This window comes from Sprattus sprattus (assembly GCF_963457725.1).
Source record: "Sprattus sprattus genome assembly, chromosome: 3".
Taxonomy (NCBI): Eukaryota; Metazoa; Chordata; class Actinopteri; order Clupeiformes; family Clupeidae; genus Sprattus; species Sprattus sprattus.
Window position 1 is genome coordinate 2,237,910 of NC_137922.1, and position 14,327 is coordinate 2,252,236.

The following is a 14,327-nucleotide window of genomic DNA, read 5'->3' on the forward strand; positions in this document are numbered from 1 at the left end:
ACTATAAATTTCATCTTTAAATGTGCATATTTCTTTGGGATTCAGACACTCAACTCTCTTTCTTGTGTCGTCTCCCCAGCAGAGGAAGGTTTTGTGTTGGATGAACAGAAGTGGTCAGGGAGGTCTGAACTGAGCAGCAGTGAAACTCCATCTAAATCCTCACGGAGGTGAGGCACCTCCAGCCCCAGACACAAGCACCTGTAGACAGCCTCCAGACTCCAGCCTCCAGCCTCCTGCCTCCACAGACGCTCTCAGGTGTGCTGTCAGCGTCCAGGCCGTGAGGAGCCATGACCAAAAGCACCGGGGAGAAACCGCGCTCACGCAGCCGGGTGCAGCTGATGCGGGAGAACTTCCACCAGCGCACGCTCAAAGCCAAGAAGAAGGTGGAGGACATCAGCAAGGACGACGTGAAGGGCTTCATGAGGAACAATGCTTTTGTGCTTTTTACCATCGCAGCGGTTGCCGTCGGTGAGTGACTTTTCTCTCGTGTACCTCTGGCTTTGCTTTTAAATATTTACTAAAGAAAAACAATCAAATCAATGAGACATGTAATGAGACATTAAATGATTCCTCATATTAGTTATAAATCACTCAGCACAGTTCATACAATCTAGAAATTACATAGAAAATGATGAGTGGGTAGGAATTAGTGAACATTTTATTTTAAGGAAGATTTCAATGTGTAAAATAAATATCATAGTACATAAGGGAAAACTGAATGTTGTTTCAGTTAAAACTAAAAGCATCCTGCCATTTGCTATTAAAGAGTAGGTCAGGATTAAGGCCACAGGTTAACGTCATACAGTTCATGAACTGGCCTTGAAGGTCACAAGGTCATTCCTCAGTTAGCTGATGTCTATGTTAGCGATGTCTCATTTCTTTAGAGACATATATATTTTAAGAATCATAAAATATATGTATATCAACTCTATATCAACTTCTCACCCATTTAACCACATTGAGTAAAATGTTTAAGTAATGAGCTTCAGATAAAACTAAAATCCCTTTTTAGTCTATATATCTGCAGAATATTCCTGATTTTGTAAGGTCAGAAGTTTTGGAAAAGATATAATTGGTAATCACATACTGGTGTTCAGGCTTATTAAACAAGATTACACATTTCCTAAAATATTTATTTGGACTTTTTGTTTAATGCCATGCTTTTTTTAAGCAGTATTTTTAAATAAAAAATGTGTGGTGTTATTTCTGCATTGTATGATTCAATGAAATGACATTGTCAATAGACAGCATAACATTACTATAGAAACGGTGTGTGTTTCTTTTGTGCATTTTGTGTGTGAAACATAACAATGCTAATGTAGGACACTTGTTTACTATATAGGCCAAATGGGTGGTGCCCTAAAGTCACTGGCTCTTGTTGTGTTTGTGTTTGACAGGTATAATACTGGGCTTCACGCTGAGGCCCTATAAGATGTCCTACAGGGAGGTGCCCTAAAGTCACTGGCTCTTGTTGTGTTTGTGTTTGACAGGTATAATACTGGGCTTCACGCTGAGGCCCTATAAGATGTCCTACAGGGAGGTGAAGTACTTCTCCTTCCCAGGAGAGCTCCTGATGCGCATGCTCCAGATGCTGGTGCTGCCCCTGCTGGTCTCCAGTCTCATTACAGGTACGGCTACCTGTGGCACGGTCACCTGTTCACTGCTGCCTCACACACACCTGTTCACTGCTACCTCACACTTACCTGTGAATACAGTACAATGTCTCATCTACTTAAAAAAAAAACAGCTGTAGAAAAAGTTAATTTGTGTTTCTTCACCTATTTAGTTTACTTCAGTGCAAACATAAAGGTATCTTGGTAACACTTTATGTGAAGAGGCGTGCATAAGACTGACATGACACCTGTCATGAACATGATAGACTCTTTATTTGAAGAGGCGTGCATTAGACTGACATAGCACCTGTCATGAACATGATAGACCCTTTATGCCAGTTTATAACTGTTCATTAAGTGTCATTTGTTCAATAATACCATTTTGAATGCAAAGTTGACTTGGTTGTGGATGTCTTTATTATGACCCTTTGACATCAACCAACGCAACCTCATAAATATGCCATAGCAGGCCCAATTATCAAACTTAAAACGTAAAAGAGTTGCTAAATATCTTATGGTTAAGGTTTGCTAGCAAGCAGGATATTAGGTTAGGTTAGAGAAAAACAAAAAAGAGATGAAAACCTCCTGCTGGATTTAAGTGTGGTGGACTGACTAGATGAGTGGCATGGATGAACGGGGGGGGGGGGGACGGGGGGGGGGCATGGCCCAGCGGTCAATGACATCACTGCTGTAACAGGGCTCTTTGGGGATGACAAAGGGACCTGTCACATGCTGGCTCCTTGTGCAGCTCACGAGTCCAGTGTTCCCCATAGGCTCCTACCATGATGACCACACCAGCACTGTTTCTCACCAGTCCAGTGTTCTGCCATGATCACCACCCCAGCGCTGTTTCTCACCAGTCCAGTGTTCTGCCATAATCACCACCCCAGCGCTGTTTCTCACCAGTCCAGTGTTCTGCCATGATCACCACCCCAGCGCTGTTTCTCACCAGTCCAGTGTTATGCCATGATCACCACCCCAGCGCTGTTTCTCACCAGTCCAGTGTTCTGCCATGATCACCACCCCAGCGCTGTTTCTCAGGGGTCCAGTGTTATGCCATGATCACCACCCCAGCGCTGTTTCTCAGGGGTCCAGTGTTCTGCCATGATCACCACCCCAGCGCTGTTTCTCACCAGTCCAGTGTTCTGCCATGATCACCACCCCAGCGCTGTTTCTCAGGGGTCCAGTGTTATGCCATGATCACCACCCCAGCGCTGTTTCTCACCAGTCCAGTGTTCTGCCATGATCACCACCCCAGCGCTGTTTCTCACCAGTCCAGTGTTCTGCCATGATCACCACCCCAGCGCTGTTTCTCACCAGTCCAGTGTTCTGCCATGATCACCACCCCAGCGCTGTTTCTCAGGGGTCCAGTGTTCTGCCATGATCACCACCCCAGCGCTGTTTCTCACCAGTCCAGTGTTCTGCCATGATCACCACCCCAGCACTGTTTCTCAGGGGTCCAGTGTTCTGCCATAATCACCACCCCAGCACTGTTTCTCAGGGGTCCAGTGTTCTGCCATAATCACCACCCCAGCGCTGTTTCCCACCAGTCCAGTGTCCTGCCATAATCACCACCCCAGCACTGTTTCTCACCAGTCCAGTGTTCTGCCATAATCACCACCCCAGCACTGTTTCTCACCAGTCCAGTGTCCTGCCATGATCACCACCCCAGCGCTGTTTCTCACCAGTCCAGTGTTCTGCCATAATCACCACCCCAGCGCTGTTTCTCAGGGGTCCAGTGTTCTGCCATGATCACCACCCCAGCGCTGTTTCTCACCAGTCCAGTGTTCTGCCATGATCACCACCCCAGCGCTGTTTCTCACCAGTCCAGTGTTCTGCCATGATCACCACCCCAGCGCTGTTTCTCACCAGTCCAGTGTTCTGCCATGATCACCACCCCAGCGCTGTTTCTCACCAGTCCAGTGTTCTGCCATGATCACCACCCCACCACTGTTTCTCAGGGGTCCAGTGTTCTGCCATAATCACCACCCCAGAGCTGTTTCCAAGATCTTTTCACTCTTCATTATCAAATCTACTCCAGGTGTAAGAGCTGCCCCAGTTTATCAGAGCAATATTTGCATAATATAATGTCCCTTTTCTATACCCTACTCAGTCAACCGTTCTGCCAGTCAACCAGTATCAGAAACATGCTCCATTTTATATTTGGAATCAAACTGGTTATCAGACAATCAAACTGGTTTCTCAATCAATTATTTTTATATTTACATAGGTGTACTTATGTTTATATTGTAACGTAGTGTAATTTCCACACTTTGCTCATTTAAATCTATTTCAATCAGCATCTGTGCATCCAAACGACTTCTAATAGCATAGCATTGGCACGCTGGACTATAGCTTCTTTACAGAAACCAATTTGTGAAAAGCAAACAGAAAAACAACCCAAGAGCACACGAGTATTTGAAAAGCGTTTTGAGATGAGCCTCCGAGGGCCAATAAGTGGCTTTGGCCCTGATGCTGTGGGCCCCGTGTGAAATGTACAGCTGCTGCTCCACTGCATGGCGCTCCTCCTGGGTTTGGCCTTGATGCTGTGGGCCCCGTGTGAAATGTACAGCTGCTGCTCCACTGCATGGCGCTCGCTCCTCCTGGGTTTCTGGCTGGAAGACAGCGGCCTCATTGTGCTCCCGCCAGTAAAGTGTAGATGGGTGGAGCGGGTGGCGGGGGGAGAGGGAGAGGGGCGTGGAGGGGCAGACATCCACACATCCACCCACCCTCGGCTGCATTGGGCTGCTGCAGCTGAGACTAATCTGTCCTCTGGGGGGGCCCCACCAGCCCACCCATCCAAAGCCCACGTCCAGCAGCCCACACCCCCTTTCTCTTCTCTGCTGCCCCACCAGCCCACCCATCCAAAGCCCACGTCCACCACCCCACACCCCCTTTCTCTTCTCTGCTGCCCCACCAGCCCACCCATCCAAGGCCCACGTCCAGCCCACACCCCCTTTCTCTGCTCTGCTGCTTCACTGCTCGGAGAGAAAGGACTCATCGCGACCTACGCCTCTTTCTTCAAAGCCATATTGTTGGATGGCATTCCATGACTACACACAATACAGCCAGTAGTGGAGGTGGAGATGAGGATAGGGAGGGGGTGGGGTGGGGGGTATGGAGGAGGCTCACGATGACGTAATTACTCAACTCATAATGATTTACCAAGGTGATGCTAAACAGACTCTCCAGACTAATGTATTTCTCACTTCGAAAGTTAAATTCCTGATACATTAGAGGTATTTGTATGACTATATAATATTTGTATGGAGTTTTTTTTTCAGTCGTTTTAACTCGTTAAATCAGACAAAGGAAGAGACAAAATTGAGAGGGTCTCGAGAGTGTCCTCGAAACCCTCAAGAGTGTGTGTTTAGATGGGTATAAAGTATATAAAGGAAGCAAGAACAGTGTGTGTTTAGATGGGTATAAAGTATATAAAGGAAGCAAGAACAGTGTGTGTTTAGATGGGTATAAAGTATATAAAGTAAGCAAGAACAGTGTGTGTTTAGATGGGTATAAAGTATATAAAGGAAGCAAGAACAGTGTGTGTTTAGATGGGTATAAAGTATATAAAGTAAGCAAGAACAGTGTGTGTTTAGATGGGTATAAAGTATATAAAGGAAGCAAGAACAGTGTGTGTTTAGATGGGTATAAAGTATATAAAGGAAGCAAGAACAGTGTGTGTTTAGATGGGTATAAAGTATATAAAGGAAGCAAGAACAGTGTGTGTTTAGATGGGTATAAAGTATATAAAGGAAGCAAGAACAGTGTGTGTTTAGATGGGTATAAAGTATATAAAGGAAGCAAGAACAGTGTGTGTTTAGATGGGTATAAAGTATATAAAGGAAGCAAGAACAGTGTGTGTTTAGATGGGTATAAAGTATATAAAGGAAGCAAGAACAGTGTGTGTTTAGATGGGTATAAAGTATATAAAGTAAGCAAGAACAGTGTGTGTTTAGATGGGTATAAAGTATATAAAGTAAGCAAGAACAGTGTGTGTTTAGATGGGTATAAAGTATATAAAGGAAGCAAGAACAGTGTGTGTTTAGATGGGTATAAAGTATATAAAGGAAGCAAGAACAGTGTGTGTTTAGATGGGTATAAAGTATATAAAGGAAGCAAGAACAGTGTGTGTTTAGATGGGTATAAAGTATATAAAGGAAGCAAGAACAGTGTGTGTTTAGATGGGTATAAAGTATATAAAGTAAGCAAGAACAGTGTGTGTTTAGATGGGTATAAAGTATATAAAGTAAGCAAGAACAGTGTGTGTTTAGATGGGTATAAAGTATATAAAGGAAGCAAGAACAGTGTGTGTTTAGATGGGTATAAAGTATATAAAGGAAGCAAGAACAGTGTGTGTTTAGATGGGTATAAAGTATATAAAGGAAGCAAGAACAGTGTGTGTTTAGATGGGTATAAAGTATATAAAGTAAGCAAGAACAGTGTGTGTTTAGATGGGTATAAAGTATATAAAGGAAGCAAGAACAGTGTGTGTTTAGATGGGTATAAAGTATATAAAGGAAGCAAGAACAGTGTGTGTTTAGATGGGTATAAAGTATATAAAGGAAGCAAGAACAGTGTGTGTTTAGATGGGTATAAAGTATATAAAGGAAGCAAGAACAGTGTGTGTTTAGATGGGTATAAAGTATATAAAGGAAGCAAGAACAGTGTGTGTTTAGATGGGTATAAAGTATATAAAGTAAGCAAGAACAGTGTGTGTTTAGATGGGTATAAAGTATATAAAGGAAGCAAGAACAGTGTGTGTTTAGATGGGTATAAAGTATATAAAGGAAGCAAGAACAGTGTGTGTTTAGATGGGTATAAAGTATATAAAGGAAGCAAGAACAGTGTGTGTTTAGATGGGTATAAAGTATATAAAGTAAGCAAGAACAGTGTGTGTTTAGATGGGTATAAAGTATATAAAGGAAGCAAGAACAGTGTGTGTTTAGATGGGTATAAAGTATATAAAGGAAGCAAGAACAGTGTGTGTTTAGATGGGTATAAAGTATATAAAGTAAGCAAGAACAGTGTGTGTTTAGATGGGTATAAAGTATATAAAGGAAGCAAGAACAGTGTGTGTTTAGATGGGTATAAAGTATATAAAGGAAGCAAGAACAGTGTGTGTTTAGATGGGTATAAAGTATATAAAGGAAGCAAGAACAGTGTGTGTTTAGATGGGTATAAAGTATATAAAGGAAGCAAGAACAGTGTGTGTTTAGATGGGTATAAAGTATATAAAGGAAGCAAGAACAGTGTGTGTTTAGATGGGTATAAAGTATATAAAGGAAGCAAGAACAGTGTGTGTTTAGATGGGTATAAAGTATATAAAGTAAGCAAGAACAGTGTGTGTTTAGATGGGTATAAAGTATATAAAGTAAGCAAGAACAGTGTGTGTTTAGATGGGTATAAAGTATATAAAGGAAGCAAGAACAGTGTGTGTTTAGATGGGTATAAAGTATATAAAGTAAGCAAGAACAGTGTGTGTTTAGATGGGTATAAAGTATATAAAGTAAGCAAGAACAGTGTGTGTTTAGATGGGTATAAAGTATATAAAGTAAGCAAGAACAGTGTGTGTTTAGATGGGTATAAAGTATATAAAGTAAGCAAGAACAGTGTGTGTTTAGATGGGTATAAAGTATATAAAGTAAGCAAGAACAGTGTGTGTTTAGATGGGTATAAAGTATATAAAGGAAGCAAGAACAGTGTGTGTTTAGATGGGTATAAAGTATATAAAGGAAGCAAGAACAGTGTGTGTTTAGATGGGTATAAAGTATATAAAGGAAGCAAGAACAGTGTGTGTTTAGATGGGTATAAAGTATATAAAGGAAGCAAGAACAGTGTGTGTTTAGATGGGTATAAAGTATATAAAGGAAGCAAGAACAGAGTGTGTTTAGATGGGTATAAAGTATATAAAGGAAGCAAGAACAGTGTGTGTTTAGATGGGTATAAAGTATATAAAGTAAGCAAGAACAGTGTGTGTTTAGATGGGTATAAAGTATATAAAGTAAGCAAGAACAGTGTGTGTTTAGATGGGTATAAAGTATATAAAGGAAGCAAGAACAGTGTGTGTTTAGATGGGTATAAAGTATATAAAGGAAGCAAGAACAGTGTGTGTTTAGATGGGTATAAAGTATATAAAGTAAGCAAGAACAGTGTGTGTTTAGATGGGTATAAAGTATATAAAGGAAGCAAGAACAGTGTGTGTTTAGATGGGTATAAAGTATATAAAGGAAGCAAGAACAGTGTGTGTTTAGATGGGTATAAAGTATATAAAGTAAGCAAGAACAGTGTGTGTTTAGATGGGTATAAAGTATATAAAGTAAGCAAGAACAGTGTGTGTTTAGATGGGTATAAAGTATATAAAGTAAGCAAGAACAGTGTGTGTTTAGATGGGTATAAAGTATATAAAGTAAGCAAGAACAGTGTGTGTTTAGATGGGTATAAAGTATATAAAGTAAGCAAGAACAGTGTGTGTTTAGATGGGTATAAAGTATATAAAGTAAGCAAGAACAGTGTGTGTTTAGATGGGTATAAAGTATATAAAGTAAGCAAGAACAGTGTGTGTTTAGATGGGTATAAAGTATATAAAGGAAGCAAGAACAGTGTGTGTTTAGATGGGTATAAAGTATATAAAGGAAGCAAGAACAGTGTGTGTTTAGATGGGTATAAAGTATATAAAGTAAGCAAGAACAGTGTTTGCTGTTGTCTTGGTGATGGTGGAAAGGTAGGGGAATGAGATTCCCAGTCTTGTTAGAAAGAGCAGGAGAGGAGGAGAGGAGAATAATGGAGGAGAAAGAGAAAATAGAGCCACTCAGAGGAGTAACGGAGAGCGGGGGCGTGGTAGAAAGAAAGAGGGTGGAGGGCGAGAGAAGGGACTAAAAAAGGAAGGGGTCTTCCAGGGGTGCCCCCAAAAGGATTAAAAGGACACATACATCTCACTCACACAATAAACACTTAATGGTCTCCATATCTCCTGAGGAGAAAATGGCCTCACTCACTTTAAAAATGCACAGCTGACTTAACTCATGCTGTAGGACTCGTTCTCTTCTCACTGACCTTGGTCACAAAACACCATACCTCTCTTTGTCACAGTACTGCAGACAGTCTGAGACTGCATAACAAACAGCCACTACATTCAGTTTCTCCATCAACCATTGAAAACTCACTCATTTGTGCAGTGGATTTCCCCTTTGCAAGAGCCACTTTAAGTGTGGTGAGTTTCGTCCAGTTTGCGTTTGGCCCATAGCTTGATGCCAGAGTGCATTGTATTCACTGTGACATGAGCATCTGCCCGTAACAGCATCTGAATGCCCGATGGAGTCAGCCAAATGTCTGGACCAAAGCTGAATCATAAAGAGCCTTTTGGAAATGGAAGCTAACAAACATCACATTCATGCTTGTATTTACAAACCGCACTGCCAGGGGGACAAGAGGGGGGATTCCTAATGATGTGACGGACAGCTGGGTGAGGTCAGCGCTGGGGTCGTCCAAAGTGTTTCACAAGCCATGCCGCTCATCCTTACAGTTCCACTTCCGCATTTGAGAACGCTCTGATGAAAAGAGACCATGTGGGGTAGACGCACTTGACTTCAATCATGTCTCTGACTGGTTAGAATGACACCTCCCATGCCTTTGTGCTAGTGGATGTGGAATTGCTGATATAATCCAAAAGTTGCTCTAGTTTGTTGGGTGGATGCCACAGACTTTAGGTTAAAGAACCAACATGGTCTAAAAACGATCAAGTTGGGTTAGATTGTTATGGGTTGGCTGAGAATGTAATATATAAAATCAAATCAAAGCCTTCCAGAAACTCAGAAATACAATAACATGGTATGTTAGAGAAATGTCAAGGTTCCATTTCCATTTCCATTCCATCCATGAGTTATTATCCATTAGTAAGTCCATTACTACAGTCGTGTTGAATCCTTGCTCTCTCTCCTAACCTCAACCTCCCTTGTCTTCTCAGGAATGGCAGCACTTGACAGCAAGGCTTCTGGTAAGATGGGCATGAGGGCGGTGATGTACTACTTCACCACCACCTTCATCGCTGTCTTCATCGGCATCATCATGGTGCTCATCATCCACCCGGGCAAAGGCTCCAAAGAGGAGTTCAAGGAGCAGGCAAAGATCGCAGAGATCAGCCCAGCAGATGCCTTCCTGGACCTGATTAGGTGAGCCTCTCTGAAACGAACCATCATTGCCTGATCATACAACGGTCAAAGAGACGTAATATTAGATCCTAGAGGATTCAAATAACCCTTTTAAAAAGAATACAATTAGAAATATTACAGTGTATCATTTTTTTTAAATAATTAATTTAGGCTAATATTGGAGCTCTCTTCTAACTGCAATGTGGATTATCCTAACAGCCCTTAACATATGTTATTGTGTGTGTGTGTACATGTGTGTTTCAGGAATATGTTCCCTCCAAACCTGGTCCAGGCTTGCACACAGCAGGTAATCACCCCAACTTAATTCTATATTTTGAAAGGCAAATGCAATTGTGAAGGCAATTGATTGTGTTTTCCAGTATGGGTTTCATTTCAGATGTGTTCTTTTGCTTTTCTTTCTCACTATATGTTTTCATTCATATACATGTTAACTCCCTGTGGAACTGAAAGCAATTTCCCCCTTTTCAATAAATATGGATTGTAGTAACAAAACAAATGTGCTCTAATCTTATATAGGAGATGTAAGTGATTATTTGAGTGACAGTGGGTGGGAGATGATTTGGTTGGAGGTGATCTTAGGTCATGGCTGTGGGATTTGCCCTCATTGGCAGAGGAGCAATAGAAGCGTGGCAGGGGTAGAATGGGAAGGGAGGGTGCAGAAACTGCAGGGGCAACCACTGGTGCCACACAATCCCAGACTATGGTAAGTGCGGGTGAAACACTCTGTGGTCCGGACATTCACACCAGGGAGATACTGGAGCCAATTGGATCTAAAAGAATATCAGACCAACTCAAAAGGAAGCCGTTGTCCAAAAAAAATGCCTCATGAAGCTCCAAATCACAGCCATTTTTCTCTTTATTATAGATATCTCACATTAATATACTCAATGGTTTCAAATCTGCCTCTTTGGTATTGTAAAAACGTTTTCTTTGTGAATGCAAGCTTTGGTTTAAATGAACATTAGAAGCTTCCTTTTAACACCATTTCAATTGAATGTGTCCCTCTCTTTCCATCCTAGTTCAAGACCCAGTATGGCAAAAGAACAGTTCAGGTGACAATAATAGTGAACGAAAGCCTCACCAACCTGACCAACAACACACAACAGATCACCCGAGAGGAGGTGATCCCACTGCCTGGCGTAACCAACGGTGTGAATGCCCTGGGCCTGGTGGTGTTCTCCATGTGTTTCGGCCTCATCATCGGCAGTATGAAGGAACAGGGGCAGGCTTGCAGGGACTTCTTCGACAGCCTGAATGAGGCCATCATGAGGCTGGTTTCCATCATCATGTGGTGAGTGCTGCTGAGCATCAATTGCCGGGTATAATCTTGAATGGTAAGAGAAGACTCGTTGAATAGAACTTGGTTTACACACACACTGTCAAGGGAGACATATTTGAGCTTCTTTTACAGACCTAAATCTTAAATCACATACATTTGAATTACTTGTTTATGAAGCCAAAGCCTTCTAAAATGCAATTGCCAAGAAAGCTGCGCACATATGAAATGTCAAAGGCTGGTCAACCTGTAATGTATCCAGAGTCTATATATACTTTCTATAATGACACTGAAAAAGAATGACTGCATGGGTTCTTTCAGTGCTGTTTGAAGAGGTATACAAACTAATATGTTCCTGGTCTCTGCGCCATCTACACTCTGATCAATCGATCATGTGCATTGTGAGATCACAGAAAAAAGTAGTAGCACCTGTGCTGTCTCACTGTCCTCTGCTGATCTCACGTCAGGTACGCACCGGTCGGTATCCTCTTCTTACAGTCCTCTGCTGATCTCACGTCAGGTACGCACCAGTCGGTATCCTCTTCCTGATTGCTGGAAAGATCGTGGAGATGGATGACATCACCCAGATGGGCGGACAGCTGGGCATGTACACCATCACGGTCATCATCGGCCTCATGATCCACGGCATGCTCGTTCTTCCCACGCTGTACTTCGTCATCACGAGGAAAAACCCCGTCGTCTTCATCTCGGGCATACTGCAGGCTCTCATCACGGCCTTTGGGACGTCATCCAGGTGAGCAGACCACGACTCTCAGGTAGTGAGCAGCTGGCAGGCACACTTCGGCATCCTGCTTAAAAAAGCTTTCCCCTTGAGCTTTGTGGCAAATAGCTAGCTCCCTTTGGCAACACTATAAGAGCAAGATTTGATTTGATTCTCAAGAAAAATAATGGTTGAATCGGTTTAAACTGCAAACCGAGCTAACTGTATCTGTATTGGCTGATTAGCTTAATTCTTTTGTATACCTTAAAGCCCTAGATAACAGATGATGAACTGGGCCGGTGCGTGAGTGAAGCAAGGGCATTTACTGATGTCATGTCACTAAACAACTTTGCCAAACGTTCTCTCTCTTTCAGCTCAGCTACTCTGCCCATCACCTTCAGATGTCTTGAGGAAAATAACAAAGTGGATAGAAGGGTTACCCGTTTTGTGCTACCGGTGGGTGCAACCATCAACATGGATGGAACAGCACTCTATGAGGCACTGGCAGCCATTTTCATTGCACAGGTCAACAACATGGAACTGAACTTTGGCCAGATTATCACAATCAGGTAAAAAATGACACATCAGGTGTATGTGCTTCAATGTTGGTATGATTTTCACTGCATGTAGGTGTGTATGCATCTTGACAACAGAAAATGTGAGCACATCAAATGTTATTCACAGTGGTCTTGGCATAACCCTTGGTTAAAAAGGTGCTGTTTTATCATGACACAGCATTACAGCAACAGCAGCTAGCATTGGAGCCGCTGGGATCCCCCAGGCTGGACTGGTCACCATGGTGATTGTGCTGACCTCTGTGGGCCTTCCTACCGATGACATCAGCCTGATTATTGCTGTTGATTGGTTCCTGTAAGTATTCTCCCCTTCAATCTCTATTCAAGTTTGGCTTTCCAAGGCCATTTAAATGCATGGATGAACATTAATGCAGTTTAAATGACAGAATTAAATGCCAAGAGTTGTTTGCCACTATACTTTATCATTCTTACCACACAAAATTGTGTCACACTTCTTCGGTACCCTCCTGACACACTTTCTTATAAGCCCGTGGGTCTTGTTCTATATTTTATCTATGAATGTCGAGATATTTCAACTGGGTTTTACATAGAAATATAATTAGGTTACCCAAATTAATCATTTCAATTAGAATCCCCTTCCCCTTGCACACCTAATTGGATACCAGAAAGAAAGGACAGATTTGAAACTAGGGTGGTCTACATAAAGAGCAAGAACCCTCGGAAAGATGGAAGATGCTGGAAGTGTCAGTGATCTGTTAGGGAAAGTAATGCCAGTGTATTCTCAACATCAGAGCTGAAACATCTGGAGTTCCAAAGAGAACCCACATGTACTAGTAATCATGTATTTACCTCTCCCGCTAACACTATACCTGTACTCTGTCTGGCTTTGCAGTGACCGGATACGTACCGCCACGAACGTGCTGGGAGACTCCATAGGGGCCGGGATCGTAGAGTTCCTCTCCAAAGACGAGCTCCAGTCCAAGGATGCAGAGATGGGCAACTCTGTGGTGGAGGAGAGCCAGCTGAAGAAGCCCTACCAGCTCATCTCCCAGGAGAACGAGTACGAGAACGAGAGACCGCCAGCGGATAGTGAAACAAAGATGTAGTGAGGGTGTTGATGTGCTCGGCCTACAGCCAACTGGATACGTTTCTGATCCTTGACTTGTTCGACTTGTCTTTTTTTTGTACTTGTGTTCAAATGATGCTGTGCTCATGCAGTTTTTTATTTTTATTTGAGTTTTTAATCTGTCTTTTTTTCTTGTTAGTTTCATTTTTTTGGTCTTCAAAAGGTCCGTTTATGTCATACATGGTCAGCTTTACAGCACACGTCAACTACAGAGGAATGTTTACAAAGCCCTCCAAAACATTCAACGTAAAATATTGTCAAAACATTCGCTGTCAAGATACTTAACTGCTTCTTGAAAATGACAATATCTCCTTCCCTTCAGTTTATGCATACAAAGGGAGATACAAATGTATTCATGGGTTATCACATTTTCACAAATACATTTATAGAGCATAGAATAATCACTTGATGTTGATGTTGAAGTAAAGAGAACCATCAGAAAATGTCAACAGAACATTCAACATGGTCTGATGGCTGTTCCATTGTTATCAGACTGCAGGAGAGCGTGTCTTCCATTCCTTTATGTCTATGATACCCTTAGAGTTAGAAACAAGGAGTGATTGTCCTCGGCAGGCAGAGTGCATTTCATTTTGAAACATTGTAAAGATGATCTCACACAAACTGCGCCACATCCATGCTTGATTATAGCCCATGCTTCTTTAGGATACCTCAGTGGACCTCTTTCAAAGAGTCAGGACCTGTGAAATATCCCTTAGCGTGTCCAATACTTAATGTGAAAACCAACACTGGCTGATAAGACAGGATTGCAGTCATTAAAACGCTCATACCGTGCCATAAGGTAAAAGCTATGTCATAGGATCAGGTCTCATTCTCATTATTCGTATATGAGAAGTTGGACTGGAATGAATCCTTTTAAGAGTAGT

The 14,327-nt window shown here is 42.1% G+C and overlaps 1 protein-coding gene across 1 annotated transcript; it reads left to right on the forward strand.

The window, feature by feature from the left end:
- Nucleotides 1-287: 287 nt before the first annotated feature.
- Nucleotides 288-13,423, forward strand: slc1a3b (solute carrier family 1 member 3b; the record flags this gene model as incomplete). The annotated part of the gene is made up of 9 exons (XM_080835710.1): nt 288-468; nt 1,491-1,628; nt 9,580-9,784; nt 10,028-10,070; nt 10,804-11,075; nt 11,581-11,814; nt 12,156-12,350; nt 12,517-12,651; nt 13,210-13,423. The coding sequence occupies 9 exons, from the start codon at nt 288-290 to the stop codon at nt 13,421-13,423; spliced, it is 1,617 nt and encodes a 538-aa protein (XP_080691836.1).
- Nucleotides 13,424-14,327: the final 904 nt, after the last annotated feature.